The 24,064-nt window shown below is 52.4% G+C and overlaps 1 protein-coding gene across 2 annotated transcripts in view; it reads left to right on the top strand.

Annotated features, from left to right (window-relative positions):
• eIF5B (eukaryotic translation initiation factor 5B) overlaps window positions 1-22,841 on the top strand; it is a 35,602-nt gene extending 12,761 nt beyond the window's left edge. Inside the window, exons 12-16 of one of the 2 annotated variants that reach the window (XM_076368019.1) lie at window positions 1,840-1,916; window positions 2,057-2,264; window positions 2,354-2,449; window positions 17,296-17,457; window positions 22,579-22,841. In XM_076368019.1, the coding sequence (XP_076224134.1) occupies window positions 1,840-1,916; window positions 2,057-2,264; window positions 2,354-2,449; window positions 17,296-17,457; window positions 22,579-22,686 (651 nt within the window). In that variant the 3' untranslated portion in view covers window positions 22,687-22,841. Of the gene's footprint in view, window positions 1-1,839; window positions 1,917-2,056; window positions 2,265-2,353; window positions 2,450-2,681; window positions 2,786-17,295; window positions 17,458-22,578 lie in introns of those variants that run through there. The other variant, XM_076368020.1, reaches the window with a different exon arrangement.
• The last annotated feature ends 1,223 nt before the right edge of the window (window positions 22,842-24,064 follow it).

The following is a 24,064-nucleotide window of genomic DNA, read 5'->3' as shown; positions in this document are numbered from 1 at the left end:
TTGAATCGAACGAAACTGCAGCTCGTTTCTCCCTTTTCGACTGCGGGTTGCTCGTTTTTTCGCCGCCGCGGCTCGGTCGCCGTTTCGATTTTTTATTCGCGGCGCCTGCCGAGCACCCGGTTCCCGTAAAACGGGGTACAAAGTGTACGAATACAGTGTACCGAGTCGAATCTCGTAAACAGAACCATAAACACTACCCGCGGATCGTATCGTAAATAGCGAGTTTTTCTCTTTGTTGCCCGGCGGAACGAACAGATTCATCCCCCGGGATATTTACAGCGAGCCCGCGCGGAACGAGCGCGCCGCGCCGGCGCGTTAAAACCACGATCCCGCGATCCCGGCTTTTACGAACTTACGAGTGTCATAATTTCCTTAATTCCCCGTGGACATTTCCCCGCTCGTAGCCACGGTTTACGCGCAGGCTCGCCCCCGGGGGAAAAGAAACGACTCGGGGAATTTACGGGCGTGCAGCGATCGTTGGAACAAGCGAAAGGGTATTCGTTCGAATGTTGATCCCGGGTCGAATGTGGATTAAGGGCTGTTCTCGCGTTTAACAACTGCCGATTAGTCGACGTAGTTGCGCGGCGATCCATTAACCGACTGCCGAGGGGACCTTCCGTCTTTTACTTTCCTCGCGAAAATACGGAGCGACGATTGAGCCGCTCAGAAGTCAATGCGGTTCAGTCGATTTTTTTATATGTTCTTCTTCGGTACTTTCTTCGTTTTCTCTAGGTCGGAATGCGTATAATCATCTAAAAGGCCGATTCTCTCAATGTTTCTTTTCTGGATTTATTCGCCTTCGAGCGACTCAATCGTTAACCCCTGGCCGTATTATTTACTTTCGCTACTGAGCTCGTGCAAAATGTTTCTATCAGCAGTTCAGAAAAAACGCAAAGAAATCGTCCACTGCACTTTATGTACAAATTTTCTTTCAAGATAATATGTAATCACAAAATAGGGGTTAACGTCGGCTGCCATGGCACGACGACCTACGCTTCCGAATCGCTCGGAAACAATTGTCACGCGTAAGATGTCTGACGGATAAAAATGCTTAACGTAACAGTACAATGCAAGGATCGCGATGAGGAGTATTTGACGATTGTTTCCATTCGCCTTCCAGCGAGGAGTAAGTGTTACGCGAAACGCTGATGATTTTCGTGACAGTTGACGCGTTGATCCACAATAGCCACGCTACTCTTCGCTAACATATTAAAATTGTTCGAAAGCGGCGCTCGTCGGCGATCGACGCGTTACTTCGAGGTCACCGTGCACGATCGAGATCTCGCAGCGATTTTCTAATCGGCGATCGAGCCGGCCGTCCGAGGATCGAGCGTATCGGTCGGTTGTAGGTGCGTTTATTTCTACGTGTCGCGTCTCGTCGCACCGGGCCGGCCGAATCCGGACAGCATGCGTCACTAGTTATTTTCGCGGCGAATCCGACACACACGCTCGCGCGCATACCGTTCCCCATGTATTTATGTTACGGTGACAGTGGTTTATGTTTTACCTTAATATTTTGTTTTCCTTCCGAGTACGGAACTACGTTGCGCTCCGATCCGCCGCGTTCCCGTTTCAACGGCGCGCTCCCGCGAAAGACGAAGGATCCCCCCAGGCATTCCATTTTCGTTTCGCACCCTTTTTCTCTCGGCCACGCGGCACCGCGCGATGGGAAAATAACGACGAAGGTCCGCGATGATTAAATAGCTGCATGTGTACGGCGCGCTAGAAACGTTAAGGACCTTACGGTAGAAAGATTCGACGATGATACAACCGATTGTGGGAGGAAGACGAAGGGTAACTGCACGGCAAAGACCAATTACTCTTATTATTATGTTACAGTACGCCGGAATCCGTATCGGTCCCGTGGTCAAGAAGGATGTGATGAAGGCGTCCATCATGTTGGAGCACGACAGTCAGTGAGTACTCCGAGAATGACTATGAAGCTTCCGAAGCTACCCTTTATCCGGCGAAACGTTTGCTTTCAACGGACGGGGATATTGTTAGTTCGTACCGTGTAACGTATCGTGTAACGTACCGTGGATTCTTTGCGTCGCAGATACGCAACGATCCTCGCCTTCGACGTGAAAATCGAAAGAGACGCCCAGGAGCTGGCCGACTCCCTCGGAGTGAAGATCTTCCAGGCGGACATCATTTACCACCTGTTCGACAAGTTCACCGCGTACAGGGAAGAGCTGAAGCAACGCAAGCGAGACGAGAACAAGCACATCGCCGTGTTCCCGTGCAAACTTCGCATATTGCCGCAGGTACTACACAGCATTGGTGATCGTTTCGAAACGCTTCGGGAAAGTTGTCGTCGCGTTTCCGTCTAAAATACCGATGCGCTCCGTTTCAGTACATCTTCAACTCCCGCGACCCGATCGTGATGGGCGTGATGGTCGAGGCTGGAATCGTTAAGGAAGGAACGCCCCTTTGCGTACCCAGCAAAGACGTGAGTATTTTTCGATCGACTTTCTCGTTTGCACGTTACACGCGAAAAGTGCTAATGCCGCGGATGGCCGTGCAGACTAGTGGGCGGAGTCGGGCACACCTATTTCCCTTTTCTTGCGCGTGCACGAGCGCTACGGACCTCGGCTCCGCACGGTGGACCTGTATTACCTGTGACTCAAGCTTCTGTTTTTCTGATTTCCCTACTAACGAACTGGCTGCGCTTCGCCGAGCAGAATCGAAGTCTACGGCGAACATGCGCGAGCAAGAACTGGGAATTGAGTGGCTGTAGCACCGCCCACACTGCCGGGTGAGCAGCTATTGGTCCACAGTCAAGGTCAATATTTTTATTTACCAAACGATCAGCACAGTCGCCTCGCGATTATTAGCTCGGTTTCGATTGCTTGATCATGCGACAAAAACTTCTCACTTTCAATCATTCCTCCGTAGCCCCGCCCGCCGATTCTGATTGGTCCCCGCAAGCTCCTCCCGCTAATGCCTATTGGAGCCCCACCCTACGATCCGTTCAGCCACGCCCACTCACTTGTTTCAGCCTCTGTCAGCAATTTTCATCGACTCTCGCAAGCTTCGTCCACCGATTCTCATCGCTGCTTTTCGAACGATCCCTATCGCCCCTCCCATCGACGGCTTTAGCCCGCCCACCTCCTCGATCGCTCCTCCCACGAGGTTCACGATCGATCGGCGATCCCTCGATCTGTACCAGCTGTTCAGTACTCGACCGTAAAGTGAAAAGGAACGTTATCGAGTTGCACTGCCACTTCCCCCGGCGTGAAACGAAAGAACCGCGATCCACGCTCGGAATTCTGCGGCTCGCCGCCGCTCGGGTCGCGAAGCCGCGTGCAGCCTGCTGGGCCCCGCGATTTGTCGGCGGCGCGTAGGTGAACTCGTTCGTCGGTTCGCCGGGAAACAGCGGCGATCCAGTTGGCCGGCGATCGATCGCCCCCCGATCGCGGCTCTCGACCGTTTATAACACCGCTCGAGAGCCGCGCCGCTGGTTTCCTCGAGTTTCTTTCTCTTTCCCGTAGGTGTGACCGGGCCGACCGGACCGATATCCTCCGGCCGCCGATTTTTCGCGCGTCCCGTTTCCTCGCGCGCTCGTTCCCGGCTCCCCCGGCCGCCCCTCGCCGGCCGAAGCGCGCCGCGCTTAAATAATAATAACGAGCGGCGGTCGCGTAGGAGTCGCCGCGGAATCTATACAGGGTGTACCGAGCAAGTGTCGCCGTAAACATTCGAAGCTTTCCCCTGCTCGACCATTAGCCGCGCGCAGATTTCTCCGCGAGGGCAAGCCCGCGGTCGACGTCCGCGGCGAATCGGAGCTGTCGACGCGTCCAGCTCGCCGTTCACGATCCCATTAATTCCAGGCTGGTCGAGATTCGCTTTCGCGGAACGCTCGCTCGCTCGCGCGATTCGCGCGTGTTCCACGGAAACCGAAGGGAATCCGTTGCCAACCTCGGGAAGCGATCGTTCGCGGCGACTCGAGGTTAATTCTCGCGATTAGCCGCGTCGGACGTCGGGGCGAGCCGGAGTCCGTTTCCTCGCGTGGCTCGATAATCTTCTTGGAAAATTGGAAGCGATCGCCGCGGCGCGTCGCTCGTTCCATCGGTCTCGTTCTCTTTCTCGTAGGAGTAAACTGGTGGGCAGCCGTTCTTTGCTGCCTCGCCTTACGCGGTAGCACGCGAACGGCTACAGGTTGCCTAGCCTCGGGTTCGTAGGCGTCGCGATGCCATTAGCAGCCCGCAAATTCCCCGGTAAACAAAAATTCGCCGGGTATACTCTCGTGAAAGACGCCCACGCGCGCTCCCGGCCCCAGCCTCGGCAGACCGGACTCGGCCACCGAAATGATTTACTAGGCAAATGGTTCGCCTCCGAATGGTCGCGTTATTTGCGCAAGATCGTCCGCGATTTTCGTGCGTGGGAACCGGTTGATTTATTGGAAGTTAAGCGTTAAGTTAACCGCGAGCGAGGGGAACGGCCAATTCCGCTCGACAGCGTTCAATTACATCGTCAAACTCGCGCGAACTCGTCCCGGAGTGTCGCGTCCGACCGCTTCTCTTTCCCGCTTTCGCGAACCTGGACGGAGCATCGATTAAAAGGTACGTCGGGTGCACCTGTTCCGGGCTCGCCGGGGATCCCGCACGCGAGTCTGCGTCTAGACGCCTCGTCTCTCTAGAACACTGAAAGCACTTTCCGCCAGGAACATCGGGACATCGGAGATGAGAACATTGTAAACGCGAGACGCGTCGTCGACGCTAGAGCTACTTAGACGAGCCGCCTCTGCGGCGAATTGTCAAGTAAAACCTTCGAAAGCTTCAGAGTTTCAGAAACAGGTACTTCTCTGGTTGTCGGGGGACATTCTAAACAAGTCGTTCCAATTCCTTGGTAGTTCCAGCGTCGATTCAAAGAGGATCCAGCGAGAAAGGGAAGAGAGCAGGAGAAGGCAGGCGTCGACATGTGGTAGTCCGAACGGAACCGTTTTCGGGCCGGGCGGGCGGTCGCGTTCGAAATGAAAATGTCGCGATAAATAATCCGATTGAATAACGCCGGGGCCGTATGTGGGTGATAGTAGACACGTGTAAAATCGGTACCGCGGTGTGTCCGGCTGCGCGCGCGATCGAGGAGCTCTCGCCCGCGCGTAGAAAGCAGCTCCGACCACGTTGGCTGGCCCACGCGCGTATCGCTCCGTGCCGCGCGCGTGCACAGTTCTTTCGGCCCTACCCTGCTCCGTCGGTGCATTTTGGCCTTTCTTAAAATTCAACGGAAATTCCACCGGTAGAAAGTGGCCGGATAGCTATTTTTATCGCCGCTATCGGAACCGCCTCGCGCCTCGGTCCGTTTTAACCCCTCGCGCTCGAAAGCTCTCCGAGTGTACTCATCGTTCTCTAATGAAACACCGACGAGCATGACTTTCGACGAAATCTCTTCGCGACTCGCTACGCTCCTTATCGCTGCTGATGGATAGGTTCCCGGAATCTCATGTTTACGGGAATTCCGATCGAAGACTCCTTAGCGTGCTCGTTAATTTGTTTTCGCGATTAATTGTTCGAGCAAGGTTACGCTGCCTAATGCATCAGCCTATCGGTTCGTGCAATCGAGTATCGCTTATTCGTTTCCCTTTTAACCAGTTAAGTGTGGAATGTAGTTTGAAAAATCTCTTACTGTGCGCGCAATAAAATCAAATAATGAAATATATCCTAACGAAAAACTAAAGCGAAACGAAGAAGAATTACATGTTTGTCTCAAAACATAAATAATCCATCGTTGAAAAAGTTAGCAGCATTAAGAGTGTATACTCGTCAAACACAGTTAACTGGTTAATTCTTCGTTCCCTCTTATGTTACCCGCTCGAGCAATGGTACAGACGCGTTCAGAATCTTTTCATACAAAACCAGAGCTTCGTTCAGTTTTCCTCTTTTCATACAAACCGAAAGAAGCTCCATCCTGGCATTTTCCAGGAAAAAGTGCAAACGTTGAGACCCGCGTCGTTGAATCTACTATGCACGCGACGGGTTACGTAAGGAAGAACCGCGAGGGTCGGGTCGGGCCTCGACGTGTCGCGCGCCTCGGCGAATAAAGCGAGCCGGTCGATACCTCTCCTCGCCGTGGCTCCTTCTTTGCGAACGGTGATCCGGACCGGATGTCGGATATCACGAAACCCGGTTGGCTTAGGTCAGGTCCGCCTATGAAAGGAGGAACCCGCGAACTCGGCGCGGACGCGCGTCCTACGTGATTCCGCAAGCGTCCGGCGAATTTCGCTGGTTCCATTGGCCGGGTGTGCGGATTCGGAACGAGGACGCGCCGCCACGTTCCGAGAATCGAATCGAGAGGCTCGGCGCGTCCACTGCCACCGTGGCCACCGGTCACCGGTGCTTCCGAGTCGCTTCGAAACCAATTTCACGTGTATCTAGATGATCGACGTCGATTGGGGACGTTCAGTCGAGAAGCTCCTCGAGAGTCGTTGATCGAGCAAACTTTACCGATCCGATTTTCGGAGTTTTGGAAGGTTTATCCTTATTAGGAGAGGATCAGTAATATTATACGAATTCCGATGATAAACCATGAGAAAATGAAGGTTCTCCACCCACTTGTGTCAAGAAATTTCACTATATGAATTGTCTTTCAGAAAATTCGTTCGCCAAATTCTTCGTTGACGTCCGGCCGTTAACATGATTGTTTTCCGTTACCAATTAGGTGTTTCCCATGGTAGCCGACATACCAGGCTGTTTATTTTTCGAAATATGCGGGTCTATATCGGGAGCTGTTCCATATTAAGCGGCGTTACCCTATATTAGATTATCGGTGATCGCGAGTACCGGCCGGTCTTCGACGTGTATCGGATAAGATTCGAAACGGTAATTACTGGTTCGCGGAGGGACAGACTCGCTTTCTGAAATCCGCATCGATTTCGTCGGAACGAAGCGTAGCGGCGGGGCTCGCTTCGATCTCCTCGGTTGGCATCGTTATCGGGCGTGTACTTAGGCGCGTTGCGCAACGGCCTCGATAGGCGCTTTAACGTCGAGCGGAAATCCGGCGGATTCTTTTAGTCTGCCGTTTTCTTGCCGTTCCGCCGTTCGTTCTCCTCGTCTTATCCCATTTCCTCTTTCTCTAGCCGCCGGCTGGCTGCCTCGCCCGCTCGCCGCCCGATCATCCGAGCCTATACTCGCGAGATTTTTCCGTTCGCGGCGTCGACACTCGCCGGAGCGACTTCGCCTCGAGTAATACACTTCTGCACAGACCGGCGTGCGCGACGCGGCGAAACTGTGCACGCGTGGAAGATGTCGTCGGCAATTTTCAAACGAACACGTCTCGCGTGGCACGTTTTTCCAGAGCAACGGAGTAACGTGCTGTCGATAAATCGTCGATAAGCGAATGAACATGGCAGTCTCTCGCGTTTGATAAACTAATTTAACGAGCTACCGATTTGCAACGCGTTAACCTTTCCGAAAGCTTTTCTCTGAGAATCATCGTTTAACGAGTACACATTCTTCGAAATTAACCAACGAGAAGGATCTCGTCATCAAATTTGGATATTGTATACGAGACTAGAGACTGCAAAGACCAAGCTTCCGAGTACGAAAGGTCAATACCGAAAGACGCGAATCGGAGGAAAGCCGACGTGGAATATCGAATGAACCGTGCCGGCGTACCGTTCGGCCGCGATAATGGGTCGCGCGGAGCATAATTAGCGGAACTAGCGGCGTTACAGATTTAAACGCGGCTTCCGGTCGGTCGGTGCGCGCCGGTTCGACGTACCGGCTGATAATTATATCAAGGAAACGCGAAGGAGATTTTCGAGCCGCCACGAATTACATTCCCGTCCGTCCCGAGTGACAGGAACTAGAAACTCCGTGGTGTATGAGTCCTCTTCCGGCGGAAGGCCGCTCGTAACGTTCTTCCTCTCCTCCTCGTGCTCCTCCTGCTCCTCCTGCTCCACCTCTTCCTCCTCCTCCGCCATCCTGCTCTCCGTCCCTCTCGGTTCGCCCCTCTCGCTTCATCCGTCTCCGTTTCGTTCTCCGTCTTCCGTTGCCAGCCCGATTTTCCGTCTTCATCCGACGAGCGCCGGAGCAGCCGGAGAGGCGGCCCGTGAATTCGCCGATCGGGAGCAGAAAATTAAAACGTCTCGGCGAGAAGGTAGATCGTTGGAAGCGGCGGCGGCGGCGGCGGCTCTCCCGCGAGGGAAGCTAATTAACGAGCACGCGAACGGAACGCGATACCTGTTCGCCGAGTGCCGCGATCGGGCCGCGATAACGCCGCGCAGCCGTGAAACTGTTTCACGGGCAAATATCCGCCCGGGACGGACGCGGGAGCGCGCGACTCTCGTCCGGAGATGGCCCCGGAGCGTCTCGAATCGATTCGCCGATCGAATCGGGGAACGGACGCGCGCCGAGAGCCGAACCGAGCGAACTTTCGAGCTTTCGGAGGATCTCGGCGCGGGACAACCTTCCGACCGGCGACCGGACGCGCGGGCTAATATTAGAGAAAAGGTCGAAAACTGGAGAGGAAGGGCACGCGAGCGCGGAGGTGCGGCGCTCCTACCGGGAGGATCCGACGAGCGGAGAACTCGAGGGATCGTTCGAATCGATATTCATCGGAACGTTTCCTCGAAACTCGATCCTGCGCGCAACGCGAGTTCCTTATCCAGCGATCGACCTCGAGCTCGTTATCGAGCGTCGCCGGTCGTCGCTCCGATCCACTTCCGAAGACCGGAAGCAGCGGGACACGGCCGCGACTCTCGGATTCGTCCGGAGGAGCGGCGGAAGCCTCGGTTTCGTCGACACGGCGATTACCGTCGGTATTCGTCGTTGGCGAAATTAATCGCGAGCCCGGGTAAAACGATCTACTCGACATTGGAAACTCGACATCCGGCCGGCACGCGTTTCTCGCTCCCTCTTCGCCTCCTCTTTCTCTCTTTCCCTCTTTCTTTCTTTCTTTTCCCCTCCCGCGCGCTCCGTCTTCCTCCGGCCTCTTTATCTCCCTTCCTCCCGCCCCTCCCTTTGCCAAGCTATTTCTCCTCTTTTTTCCGTCCGTTCGCTACGATAGCAACGTTAACCAGCTGCCTACTTAGAGAAACATCGACCGATCCAGAGAGGGAACGAGAGGAGAGGCGAACGTTAGAGGCTGAGGTGGGTTCGGCGGAGGGGCTTGGGAGCGAGCGCGTGCAACGGAGAAAGAGAGGAGGACGACTCGCGAGGAAGGGAGAGGCTGGAAAGGGGCAGAATAGCTGCGCACACTGACGCGTCGACGCCACTTACTCGCCAACCACATCCCGTCTTTCGGCCTTCCGGCTCGCCTGCAACTTTCGTGGAAACGCCTCTGGCTTCCTTCCGGTCGCTTATCACTTGTTAGACGCTCGAACCGTAGATACGCTGTCCCACGTATACTCTCGTTTCGAGCGCCACCCCCGCAGCCTCAGCCCCTCGGAGCCCTCGGAGAACGCTCGTCCCGCCTCGCCTCGACTGTTCCTCGCTCGCGCTTAACGACCTTGCGACGAGCCCCGATATTGCAGTCTCTTTTGCGACAAAACCGACTGCCAACGACAATTACCGCCTCTCGGATCACCGGAGGTCGTGGCTTGCGCTATTCGGACACGACTCGATGCCTGCCGGGATGCCACTAAGGCAACGGGCTTTCGCTGACCGCCCTGTTTATAGTTTTGCTCGCTCGACCGTGTCCTTTATCGCGTCCAACCAATCGCGTCGAATAGCAAGCTGGTATCCTAAACGAGACGAGGCAAGAAGGCGCACCGATTAGGCCGGAATTCTTCCGGCGTCTTCTCGCGGATAGAGATTGAACCGAGATCGGATCGATTGCCGCGAATGCGCGTTATAAACAATCGTGGAATATTTCGGCGAGTCGAAAGGTGTAGAGCTTTGGAGTGTGACGATGGGGTACACGAGAGCGAGCCTGCTGGCGGTTTTCGTCGTTTCCGCGGCATTTCCGCGCGGGACACTCGCGGCAGCGCGACGGAAGGAAAGGGGACGCCGCACGAATCTCGATGTCCGCGCGCGTACCCGAAGCTGCGAGCCACGCCGACGACGGTTGGCTGTTAGCCGCTCAGGCTCGTACAAACTATAAAGCTTTCTAAATCGGTGCGGCTCACGAAAATAGACTTCCGGTTCCCGTCTCGCGCGTTTACTCGCTGCGCCGCGTCTGCTACCGAGTATGCCAACACCCCGAGCCGGCTCGGCTCGGCCCGACCGACCGACCGACCGACCCTCGCTCCTGCTCTTTTTACTCTTCCCTGGAAATCCATCGCGACGAGGAACGCGAGCGGATCCACGCCTATCTTCCCGCGAACACCTTTCGATTCGCTATGGAAACCGAGTTTCCAGCGGATCATGCTTCTCCATCGACGACGAGCTACTAGAAGAGACGAGCCTCGCGGTTCTGGTTTCGCAGGAAAGTCGAGGATTTCACGCTAATTCTGTTTATTAATCATTTGATGTAGAGTGGCGCGTTTGGAAACTAGCATGCGCGGTGCTGAGATTATCGATGCGTGTAACATATTGAGAATTTTGGAACAAAAACTGGATTTCCTGGATTTCAACAGATTCGGTTCGAGTTTAACCCTTTGCAGTCGAGGGGCGGCTTACAGTCGCCACCTGATTCGACGCAGGAAAATTATAAAATTTTCAATTCAATATTAAACCTTGTGTAATGTATCAACACATAAAACGTCGAAGTAAAATTGTTCTCTCTTCATTTATAGATGATAGAAGGTAATCAATTGCGAAAAATATCGTTAATATTTAGTCAGAGAGTGATGAATATTTTTCATGAAAAATATTGTCGAGTGCAAAGGATTAAACGGATGTCATAGTAGCTATGTTTTATGTCGAAAAGAACGCATCGATGGCGTAACACGTCCAGCGTTAAGAACGAGATTTCTGTCGGAAGCTACGAATCCCGGATGAATCGTTTCGCCGACGAGCCCGAATGTTCGGAGAGGAACGGGATTCCTAGGGATTGGTCGGGGCTGCAGGGAGAGATCGAAGGAAATTAGTGGGAGGAACTAGGGAGAACGAGGGGAACAGCAGCAGGATGCGAAGGGAATTATAGTCGCGGGTATTACGCCGTAACCGTTTCCCGCGCACGGAATCGGGAAACACGCCGGATATAATGGCCGCATTACCGAGAGGACGTTCCCGTCGTACGAAACAATGATAACAAATGACGAGAACAATCGGGACCAACCGGTTTCGGGCTGGATCCTCTGGCCGAGTGCTCCGGTTGCGCGAGACGAGAGACGAGAGCCGCGCGGAGAGCTGATAACCCACGAGGCTCGCGTCCGAGCGAAGCCAATCAGTTTTTTGCCCGTCCGCGCAACCGATCGGATCAATACGATCGGGATAACTTGTTTAGCCGTCGCGGATCACGACGATATCGGGCCCGCCATCGAGGTTAATCGCGCCGCTCGAGGACGACGCGCGCGGGCAACGGGGGAAGACGCGCGGATCGAGAGTAATTACTCGTTAACGCGCCGACTGCCACGGGAATCGCGAGCGTCTCGCGCGGTTACCAATTATTCCGAACAATAAAGAGAAATAGTATCGGAAACTATTAATTAGTAACTGCTCGCTCGCCGTGCGGTTCGACTGCGATCATTGGATTCGTTTTACCGTCGATAATCCGCGAGAACGGAAAGAAACGTTTTGCTCGTTGCCAGTCGACTCATGGTTTAGCGCTATCGGTAATGACGGAATAGTATTTTCTATTGCTTTCGTCTCGAACAGCATTTATTCTGAGTCCAGTTAGAAATCTTCCCTAGTAGCCTCGTCGTTGAACGTCGCTGTTCTATTGTTCTTATATTTTTCATACCGATGGAAAGGATATGGTCTGTTGTTTAACCCTTTGCACTCTGTAGGCTCCAATATTGCACCAGTTCTAATATTAAATATTTTAATACCTTAAGATTATTAGATCTTCCAAATATACAAAGCTTGCACTGATAAGGAATTAAAGGTTTAAGAAATGTTATAACATAATTTTATATTTCTTCTACATTGACCCCTTATCCTATGATGTATATCATAACCATGATAAGTACGACTTTCTCATTAACAATTTCTCGGGAAAATAGAAAAATTCTAGGCATGTTCTAAGTTTGCTATAAGTATATTAAATGAAAATAGAAGAATATTTCACTTGGATACAAAGGAGTCGACTAATATTTGCTCGCTAAATTCCATTAAAAATCGCCACGTGTCTGACACGATATTGCAGAGGTCAAAGAGCAGGCTTTCCGTCGTTACCAGAAGCGACGCGAAATTCTACCGAACGAGTCTCTTTACGCGATTTCGTTCGGCGAATGTTTTCCACCGCGTTCGGAGGCGAACGCCCCATAGCGCGCCGGCTCGGCAGAAACTTCCATGGTGCCTCTTTCTGGCGTTCCTATTTTTCCTGTTACGAGTCGCGAATATCGCAGCCGGAGCACCGCTGTCTGTCTCGGCCGCGGTCCTCGCGCTTCTCCCTACCGTTGGACCGCGATACTATATACTCTTACACGTTCCTCTCGGCGTGGCTCGCCTCGGTCTCCCGTCCGTACGGCCGTCGGTCCGTTTACTAAACTTAGACCCCATTCAGAATGATGGCACACGGTCTCGAGAAGTTGGCCGGCCGCGGGACGGTATCGTTTCGTGGCACGTTTCCTGCCGACCGTAAACAACGGAGCACACGCACGGGACCAGCGATTCCGTCGTAACGTCCGCGCGTTTAACGCGTTAAGCGCCGTGTCAGTCACCGGTGACTGACGCTTCTGAACGACTAAAAAGCAGTCGTAACGTACAAGACAACCGATGTGAAATAAAAATGTTTAACGAGGCAACTGAGTTGATAATAGTATAACGCAAACGTTGCAACGCCAAACAGTTCGTAATTATTCCTACTTCTGTTTGCTACGAAAGACAAACTCTATGGGAAAACGCTTAAGATTTTCGTGGCCGAACGCTTCTCGACAAAAATTGTCCATGTTTCTGTAAAAAATTATGTCACCCGAATACGGGTGACGTGGCAGTCAATGTGCTAAGCTGCAATTGAATGAACTGACGTCAGTTAGTAGCTGATGTAGGCACACGGTTGAAAAAGAGTTCGTAAATATGTAGCCCGAGATTATTGGAAATTAGGAATTAGAGATTAGATATTGGGCGAGATTAGATATAGAGATCCTCCTCGAACTGAGGCAAACTTGGTCTCGGATCCTCTTCGGGAAAGCTGCGATAATCTCGAGATACCTGTACCCGCGCCGTGTATGTTTCAATAACGAGTCGAAAAAACTACGAAGCGTTTCTAATTGAAAATCTTGGAGCGCGAACGATTAACTTCGACATTCGCCTCTCTTATCGCGGATCACTTTGGAAAGCGAACGACTCGTCCGGCAGAACGCGAGCGGTTCCGTTCGAAAGGTTTCATACTCCGAATTTCATGCGTTCGCTGGAAACCGATTGGTTCCGAACGTCGTGGTCTGTTTTTTTTCGGGCAGAACGACGTTGATCGATCGCCGAGCCGGCCCCGTCGCCTCGATTAACACGTCCCGAGTTCTTTTTAGGACGTTTAATCCGCGATCTCCGGTTGCCACCGTCCGAACTCGAAATACGCTGACGTGGATATGCAATTTCCGTTCGGCTCGCGGGAAGATCGATTAGAGTAGAGAAATCCGACGGGTCCGTGTCAAAGTGACGGTGATCGTTCGCCCGGAGATCGGCGCGCAGCCCTCGATCGATTCTTTTTATAGCGGACCGCGCGAGCAGCTTAATATAATTCCCTGACGAGACTAATTAAATCGCAGGAAGCGAATGTGTTTCTGCGCCCCGTCGAGCGATCGCTTCCGGACGGGAAGTGCGGCGCTAATCACCGGATATATCGGGCGACAAACGTCGGTATTAATCAGCGGCGCAGTTCGCTAACGGTGCCGCGTATCGGTCCGTCGACGTACGAGATAGATAACGCGTCGCTCGGATATTCGAAGGCACGGCTGGAACGATGCGGTTTCAGCTATTCGTCCTGCAGAATCGCGAGAAGCTTCTCTATTAACCGTTAGCACTCCAGATGGTTTTGTAATTAATCAGCAACTGCGACTAACTTTTATGGCATCTCTAGTGAAAATGAGAAATGCTGTAACATTCCTTCAATCTTTTATTTTCCTTAGTAGATAATTTCGATGTGTGGAAAATCTAATAATTTTGGGGTAGTCTCTGTAAAATCAGTAGTCCATTCGAGTACTGTATCGAATGTCTGGAGAAACCGAAAATAATCTATCGTCACGATATTTATAAGGATTGCATAAAAATCGTATTAAACGCAAATCTATCGATAACGATGGGAGAACAGGACAGAAATCAACGGAAAGACATACAGCAGTAAAGCAAGCGACAGAATCCGCAGTATTCTAATCGCTCGAATCGACGTGGAATATCCGTAGCAACTTTCGAGCGCGAATGCTCGCATCCCGAGTACCCGGATGACAGTATAACACAATATTTACGTAATATCGTTTACGTAACCCCGCGTAAAATGCTGACAATCGCCAGGGACGAGGCGTCGTTAGAAGCGAGAACGGAGCGTTCCAAACGACGGAGGCCTGTTACGGAGGAAAGCTCGGAGCGGCGAGCGGCGACGGGGCGAACACTTTCTCGAGACGCTGCAATTATGTATACATATGGTAATGTCGCCCGGTAGGACGGCGGAGAGTGTCGAAAATCGGACGATCGCAGCACCATAAAAGTAACGCGGCGGAGAGGAAGGCGAGAAGGACACCGCGAGGACGAGAATAAGGCTCTCGAGGCCTCCGCGGAGCGGGCAGGATCGGCCGCGTGTGGGCATATCGGTCTTTCGGCGTGGGTTTTCGGGCCGGGCCAAGCATATTCGACCGGTCATTGTCCATCGATCGGCGCAACGCGTTCTCGCGCGGCTGGCTTTACGCCCTCCGCCGTTCGGCGAGCAAGTTTCCTCCTCGGGGAGCCCTGCCTTTCATGGCCCTCTGCGTCCTCGGTCACCGCGGACACCTTTGCCGGGCCTCGGCCTCGGGGATTCATGGGGTTCAGGGGATTTCGGAACGGGGAGACGATCCATTTCGGAATAGGCTGCTAATGGCTTTCTTGCGATTGTTTCGCGCGATATTGTAACGTGTTATTCATAGATTTCACCCTTTGAGGACGAAGATTCTTCAAAGAACAGAAAACCAGATTCGGAAAAATTATGTATTATGCTTGAATAATAGAGAAAAGGGAAACTATGCACTGGTCTCTTGCTATTTGAGTTAACCCTTTGCACTCGAAAGCTTTTCACTGGAAATGTTTAAAGTAATTTCATTCGAATATTTCCTATAGCAGCACAAAGTTTCATTTAAAATAATATATATTCAATTATATAGTTTTATAGTACGGTAAAATCGTCAAAGTTTCACTTTCATATTTTTCTACTCGAGAACCGAAGTTCGAAGTTTTGCTCGAAGTTCGCTACGGTTCTCGCAATCCAAGCGTGGAACTTCGGGCCGCGTCGTTTTCTTCGAAAAAGTCATTTCGGTTAATGGAGCTTGATACAATTGGCTCGGGGGCGGGATTCCGAGAAGCCCGTGCTCGCCCGGCGATATCCCCGTTCGATCTTGATTTTCAGCCGAGGCGAGCGGTTTCCAGAAAACTGCTGGCATCCTGGCGAGGATCGGCGTAATTAGCTTAATCAAGAAAACCTCGAACAGAGAGGCCAGAGTCCTGTGAACAGGCTGGCTGGCTAATTGCCCGTAATTACAGGCATCCTTTCGAAAGACAAGCGGCAATCTATGCGTGTCTTCGAGCGAACTCGCGTCCGGGTTTGTCGCCCACTTGGCGCTGTTGCAGCTGCAGGTGTGTCCCGCAGCAATTGCGAGCCCCCGAACGGCCGTTCTCGAGGTTTCCCTGTTGCCGCGCGAGATCCTAAGGACTGTCGCTGGATTTATGCGATCGTCGCTTCAGCTCGAACCAGACGCGTCTGCCAATCAAAACTCATTTCGAGTATTCAAAGCTTTTAAGGTATCAGTTGCTGAAAAACGAGAAAACCAGCCAAAATGGAACTCTTGAGGAACTCTCAACGCGAGTTCCAGTATTTGCACCACGGCAATAAGATCTCAAGGATCACGTTGGATCAAATGAAATTTATTTCTTTGCATCCTAATCATCTAGCTCCGTTCCTGTTATTAGCTTAGTAATGGGAAAACAGAACGATCGCGCTAGTTACAATGTTTCCGAGTAAAAACAAGAGCATCGTTCGGTTTCCTGAAACGAAAGCCGGCCACTCGCCACTCTCCGACCGGGATTTCGCGAAGACCGTGGTACAACGGTTACAGAAGTGTTCGATCGAATCGGAAAGCAACTGTAAAGTGAATCGACTAGAAAAGTGAACAGTTCCTATCGACGACTCGATGGGCGTTTGAGCTTTAGCAGAGAGAAATCCGTTTCCCCGAGCGAAAGATTTCTCGATGGACGAGGACTAAAGGTGGCGATCCCCGGGAAAAAGAAGAGGCCGGTCCGATGTGCCGCGGCCCACAGGATCCAGCGGCCCACGTGTCGCGCGTGCGTCTGCCTACTCGGTCCGCGCCGATCCTCGGCCGGCATTCACGGCGAAAACGTATTATACGGCACCTATACGTCCGAGCCGGGCCTGACGACGCGCAATGCTCAGGTACTCGGTTTTCTCTTGACTTCCGGTCGCGGAAAGGAATGCATAGGCGGAGCCATACCCACGCAACGAGACACGCTCCGATCGTGGCCGCAGGAGAGACGGCAACGGTGCGGCACCGTGCTCGCGGGACAAATTTTATTCGATCGCAGCTCCGTTGCATTCCTCTTTCCTCCTTCGCACGATTCTCACCGTGCTTCTTTTCCATTGCGAGCACTCTCGCGATCGTCTTTGCTTTAATCGTCATTAAAAATATACTTCATTCTCAACAGTGACAATGAGTCGCTGGAAGGCGAATGAATAGACTCGATTTGATTCTGCGAATCGATACGGCAGTTTTAGGCGGTAATCATTCCTTGAAATAAAAGGATGATTAACAACGTCAGGTGTTGTTCCGACGAAACGAAGCCGACGCATCACTAAGCCGATTCTCGAGAAGGATGATCTAACTTCTGCCTGAAATGATACGTTCGCTCGCTGCGCCGAAAATCCTTGGAAGTGTAATTACATGTAAATCATCCTCCACATATGGGAACGCGATTAACGCCGGCGCGATTCTGCTCTTGACACTCCGCCTATCCTTTTACCTTATTCCTCGAGCGGAGCTGGAAAAGACGCGGCACGCGCGATGCTCGTCGAAGGTGTTCCATGGGGAATCAACCGGGTTTCGTCTTGTTGTTGCAGTTCGTCGAGTTGGGCATGGTCACGAGCATAGAGTACAACCACAAGCCGGTGGAGTCCGCGAGGAAGGGCCAGGAGGTTTGCGTGAAGATCGAGCCGATTCCCGGCGAGGCGCCGAAAATGTTCGGCCGCCACTTCGACGAGAAGGACTTCGTCATCAGCAAGGTGAGTTCCCGCCGGTTCCGCGCGGACGACGCGGGTTCCAGCAGCGAGTTCTCGAGACGAGCGATCGCTGGAAGACGCGCTGATCTCATTTCCTCGGCGAAACTTGTAAACGGGCGAACACGCGATTCGAGCGCGATCTTTGAGTCACCGAGGCCTTCGCAGCCCGTCAGCCTCTCTTTTCGTTCGGATTCTATTATCGGGATTAATTGCACTCGAGTATTTCGTTCGTTCCTCGTGGATCGAAGGTTGCGAGAAATTTCTGTCGACGTTCGAAGGAAAAAGTATGTTCTGAGAATGTTGCTAAATAGTGCAACGTTTTGATGACATGAAACGTTTATACTTGGAAGACTCGAGCAAATGATTTCATTAGTCAACAAGAAAGCGCGTTTCCTCTTTCTCTATTAATTAAGGGATTGATAAGCTTGATCTGCTGACGGTTCGTACATTTCGAAGAATCTCCAATCACGAAGAGTTAACCCTTTGCACTCCAGAAGTTTTTCAGTGCTCAATATTTTCTAATGAGATACAGATGACATTTTCTTAGATCGAATTAAGAAACCTCACATGCATCGAGGAGGAGAACTATTTTCTCTCAATATTTCGTACATCGATGCATTATAAGTTTACTATTAAATATCAATCTTCACAGTTTCGCCGTGTTAAATCGTTCGGCGACTGAGAGGCGCCTCTGGAGTGCAAAGGGTTAATATATATATACATGTACCTAAGAACAGTACCGTAGCGAATACATTATTTTCGAAAGAAACCTTGACAAACGAGCGCGCCCGTTCGCGGAGAAGTTGCTCGACCTCGAGTTCAGTCTCCGCGTAATTAAAGTAGCCCGTTGCGAAGCTCCCCCGATCCGGCAAGAAGTTCAAACGGCATTCAAATAAAAGAGAAACGCAAGCGGTGTGTCGGTAGAATTTCAATGAAAGCTGCGACGTGAACCGTAAGGCGTAGCAGGATTAAACGCGAAGTAAAAGCAGGCGGAAAAAGCGAGGAATCAGCGGGGTTCGGAGTTCCGTTCGAGGAGGCAGCTGCTCCGATGGAATCCGATCGACAGGTGGTCCCGGGGGACTTTGATGAAATTCCGGCAGCGGGCCATCGCCGACACATTCGGTTTCGTTTTCTTTTCCGGCGGGGCTTCCCGCGGCCGAACCGCTCGATCCGCGTAGCTTCGCAATTTCATCGAAATCAGTGGCAAGCGAGACGGAAACGATCCTTATTAGTATGCGAGACTCTGGTCGAAAAAGGAAGATGCACATCCGGCAGCGATCAGCCGTCCACCATCGACTTCCGCTCTTCGCAGAACCTCCGTTCCTTTCTTGCTACTCCTCCTCTCTCTCTTCCTCTCTCTCTCTCTCTCTCTCACCGTATTTCCCCTCTCCGTCTCTCCTTTCCCCTCCAGAAGCCGCGGCGCGGCTCGCGTTGCCCTCGCCTCGCCTCTTTCTTTTCCGTCTTCCGCTTCGGATATCGACTACGAATCGATCGCGGTCACGAAAAACGTGTGCTCCCGATCGTCCGTCGTTCCCTGGAACGAAACGTCGAGCTTTATCGGCCCGGGATCGTCACGGCGCGTTCGCCGACCGGCTCCAAGGAAATTTCGATCGTTCCGAGCAGGAAAACGAAGCTTCTCGGTAGAGTTACGTGCACTTCCGCTCGATGTTCGATTCGCGGGTACGGACGGTTTCTAGTGGAACGGAGGAGAGGAAGAACGAAAAACTAGAATCCGGTTGGTCCGTTTAGAAGGATGATCGTCGACGAAACGCTCGAAGAGATCGACGAGAGACGTTCGCCGCACGCCCTCGGCCTCGCGTAATCACTGGCAACCGCGAGCGCATTAAATCCGATGAGCTATTAATAATTAATAAGGTTAATCGTGTCTCACGATTCTAGTCGCTCGTTAATTGTAATTACACCGTGGCCGGCGATCGCAGTCGTTCATTAGCGATCCGAATGCACGGTAATCGCAGCCACCGGTCGATCTCTAATCGGCTCGCGTTCTGCCGAGCTGCGCTCCGCCCGGATTTCGGTGTCTATCCGCGTTTTCCGGTCGCGAACACGAACGCTCGCGCTCACGCGCTCGACTCACGCACGCGCGTACACACCGAGAAAGCGGCTAGCGCGCGTGCATCGCTCGTTCGCCGCGCGGCAGCGCGCTGCGACCGGAAGTCGTCGTTACCGTTTGCTTCGTGGAATCGATTCCCCGGAATCACCTTGTTCCCACGATGATTTGTGGAGCGACGATTCCGCGCGGACTACGCGAACACCCGCCGCAGTCCTCTCGCGTTTCCCTTCTTCTCTCGATTCCCTTCTTTCTCGGATTCTGCCGCGCTCATCTTCGCTGGCCTGCATGGAAACGGTTAACCCTTTGCACTCCCAAGTTTTTCGCTAGAAATATTTCAACATTTTCTGATGAGATGAAGTGTAGGAAAACTGTAGGAAATCAAGTGGTGAGAGTCACCTCCCGAGTGCAAAGGGTTAATTCCGGAAAAGAAAAATTGGAGGACTTCGTGTTCTCGCTTCTGAGACGATTATACGTCTCGAAAATCAAAGCGATTTCGAGCATCGATCGTTTCTTTCAGTTAATAATATTCTGTTCGTAAAGTCTTCTTGTATCGAACGATTGAGCTGACAAGTCTCAATTATACATCGAACTCCCGATCACTTCTGAAAAGAACTGTGCATCTTCTGTCATTCGAATAATCGGAAGTCCCCAATGGTTGAACGGCGTAGTTGCCGTGAAAAGATCGTCGCCCAGAAACGCGTGTTCCGATCGAGACGCGATCGACGGAGGAGCGAAACTCGGGCGATCGTCGCGTCTCGTCTGTCGGTTAAAGTCGGCCGTGTCGAACATCTGGCAGCCGTTGCGCGTGGTCGACAATAACACCGAAAGTGTTGAGCGACGGCGGGACGATTTCGCGGGGCACGCTTCATTTCGGGGAGAATTGATGCGCCCTTTTCTGGGATTCGAGCTATTTAAGGTGATTCGGTGGTTCGAGGATGAAAAGAAAAAGGAGGAGAAGACGAAGCACCGTGCTTCGGGGTTCGGATAGGTCTCGAACCTGAACGCCACGAGGCTCGGCTAATTTTAGGTGACACGACGGGAGAATATTCGGGGACGTTTAGAGGATGCTCGGAGGTCGAAGAGGTCCGCCTTTTAGGCGAGTTCGGTAGTCGTGCTCCGTTTCTCCGAGGGAAGAGCCCCGGACACACCTCCGGATATAATCCTTGGCCCAAGGCTTTCTGCGCTCGGTGCGCACAGGCGCCAAGCTGTCCGAAATGTTTCCTCCACTGTTCGACGATCGATCTGTGTCCTTACACTTCGTCTACCGAGTGGACAATCGAAGCTTCTATGCAATCGAGAGAGATCTCTTAACACGTTGAATATCGCACGATTTCATAGAGCAAAATACACAGAATGGGAAAAATATGATATTAAATCATTTGATTGAATTGCATTGTTATTGCCGGTGCATCTAGCTGAATGTCATGAGTTAGCATTATTTATGGTATGGAAATGTTCTCTAATAATCGTGGTTTAATCGAGGGAACTATAGTAATTCGATTTTGTTGGGGGTCACCGGTGGCCCCCATGGCATTCAACGTGTTAATCAAGCGGAAACTAAGAAGTCGAGATTCTCCGTAACAATTACTCTACTCTTACGTCTCACGCATCTAACAAAATGTTTGATGCGTTACCAAGAAAATTGATGTACAAGTTTATGAAAGAAATGATGTCACGGAAATTCAGGTGACGTGACAATCAAAGTGTGAACGATGGCACAGCGATCGCGCACGAGATTTCCTGGAAAATGCAGCGATCGAGTGCCGCAGAAACAAAGCTCCGTCTCCCTAGAGGGATCAAAGAAATTTGCATCTCGAGTCCCTCGAAAGAATCGCGTTCCCCCATGAACGGTTCGTGCGGGCTCGGCTTTAGATTTCGCATCGGAGGTATCGAACTCCCCGGCGATCGCCGGCCGCATCGAACCGTCTGCGAAGGTTCGACGATGAGAAGGACCTTTTGATGATCGTGCTACGTTGCGCAGATAGAGGAGCGAGCAGGAGCGAGGCGCGCAGAAACGGACAGAACAGCCCTGGAGAGACAGAGACGCGGAGCAAAAGAGAGTCGGACGGAGAGAGAGAGGAGAGAGGCAAAGAATTATATAGAGGGAGAGATGTGTGAAGTTACTCTGCGCGTGTGTGCACGCGTGCGAGTGTACGTGAGCGAGAGAAAGAGAGAGACGGAGCCGGAGAGAGAGAGGAGGAGAGAGAAAGGCTAGGAGGACGGGAACGGGAAGGAGAAGGAAAGAGAGAGAGAGAGAGCGAGAGAGCGATGAGGAGGAGAGGGAGAAGCAGCAGGGGCGTGGCGGGAGGCAGGCGTCCTCAATAGCCGCGTAAAACCACCATTGTGACCGATCCATGAATGAAACGGGACTTCCGGCCGGGAGTGGGGGCGGAAACAGTTGTAAAGCGTTACGTTAGTGAATGGACCGTGTGCGCGAGCATGCGCCTGTCCTCGCGAAAACCGATTCAAGGAAATTATTCCTAGACGAGGAGGACGACGGCGATCGACGCGCGAGCAAGAGCGCGCGGGACCGCCGCTCGTCTTCCCGGCACCGTCAGCTGGCGCGCTGACAATTCCTCCTCTGTTCGCGAAATTTCTGCGACCGGCGCGGCGTGCGCGTACAATTTCGTCATTGTTTCTCGCGGTTACCACGGACGCAACGCGACCGACTCGTTTCGCGCTGCTTCGCTGGACGCGTTTCGAACCGCGTTGTCTTACGAACGCTGGGGAGCTTCTCTTGGGATTTTAGCTGGTTCGAATCTTCTAGCTACCGTACGCTAGTGAATCGATCGATAGGTTCGAACGCTTGTTACCGGAAGAATCGGTCGCGTCGCGAGGAACCAAGAGCACTCGGTTCGAAGAGAGAGCGCGCGTTGATTAAGGATCGAGGCGGTTTTGTTCGAATGCTTCGCGTGTCGATGCATTATAAGTTCGGTGTCGGATATCAGCTCGATACCGTTATCGGATCGAATCGAGCGGCGACTCTCGGTCGCGCACCGAGCGCGGACGGCCCAGACGCAGGATGTTGTATCGTTCCTCTTGGCGTGTTACAGATCAGCAGGCAGAGCATAGACGCGTGCAAGGAGTACTTCCGCGACGACCTGGTGAAGACGGACTGGCAGCTGATGGTCGAACTGAAGAAGCTCTTCCAAATACTCTAGGACTCGCTGTCGCGCGGGTACCTTGAGGATTCGTCCGAGAGACAGAACCGCGGCGAGCTGGTCCACGATCGACGAGCGCGCGAACCCCGTTGGATCCGTGTCCGATCGTTGTCGATCGTTCCCCCGGATTGTAATATATACGTCGAAGATTTTCATCTCTGTGTCGTTTGTCTTTGATATCCGCTAAACGATCGCGCATGCTTCGTCCTGTGATCCCCCCCCCCCTAAAAAAACGAACGCTTCGGACTTTCCTTTTTCGCGAAAACCCGATAGACGGACCCATTCGGACGCCGAGAACACCGCGGACACTCGTCCCTCTGTTTCTTTTCCCTTCTTTCTCTTCGCTTCTCCTTTTCTTTTCTTTTCCGTTCCAACCGCGGCGAAGTCTCGGTGATCCGGGCTGAGATACGGACCGCGTCTACCTCGGGGAATACGAGAGAATCGGTAGGTGTTTAGAAATCGTGCGATACAATCATAAAATCATGTTGACACAATGTTGCACGTTTCGCTTCTACGTTCGTGCAACGTTTCCCCGTTGTTCGATCGTAGATAGATGGTTTCCTCGCGTTATACGGACGTCCAACGTCCACGTTTTAATTGAATTTTCTACGTAGATTTTGAACGCTTTTGAAAGTCCCGCTCCGGAAACGGTGAACCATTATCGGCAGGCGTAGCGTCCTGCCACTGTTCCATAGAGAACAGAGTCGTTTCGATAGCAGCTGAACCGTCGTCGCGATATCCCGAAAGCACCTCGGATAATACGGAGCCCGGATGAACGAGACTCCGCTGTATATCGTTACGGTTTGCTCGATCGAGACGGTAGGCGCACGCGTGGAAGCCGTGAAAAGGAACCGGGGAGAAATGAATACGGATCGTTTCATCATCGTAATTAGTCGATGCGCATCCGTTCTGCGGGTCTGCTCGTTCCGAGGTAAATTAAGGTGCGCGTTGATTGCTAATTTTAATTGGTACCAGCATTAGTCGCGGTATCATTGTTCCGTGGGTATTCGGCCAAGGCGAATAACCCGCGAGTACGCGCGCGACTCGGCCGATCCCGCGTTCTCGCCGCCAGCGGCCGAGAACGTGCGCCGACCTGTTCGATTAGGGGCGACCGCGTCGTCGGGGAATTATATTTCACAGCCACCGGAGCCATCGAACCGAACGAAATCGCGCGTTTCGTACGTAGTCTTCGGAAATTATTGAAAACACGGACGATTCTCCCGGGAGATCATCGGATCAGTCGATTCAGCGACGTGCAAATCGACGCGTAAGCGGGTAGGAGTCTTATATAATGCCCTTTTAGAATTTTTTATTAGAAAATGCAAGAGAATTAGGGCGGTCAAGGGGATCGGCTCGATAATTCCAGCGGGAGGAGTTT

Source organism: Nomia melanderi, chromosome 5 (genome assembly GCF_051020985.1).
Source record: "Nomia melanderi isolate GNS246 chromosome 5, iyNomMela1, whole genome shotgun sequence".
NCBI classification, from domain to species: Eukaryota; Metazoa; Arthropoda; class Insecta; order Hymenoptera; family Halictidae; genus Nomia; species Nomia melanderi.
Note: the sequence above shows the minus strand (reverse complement) of the source record. Positions and strands in the feature narration are given on the sequence as shown.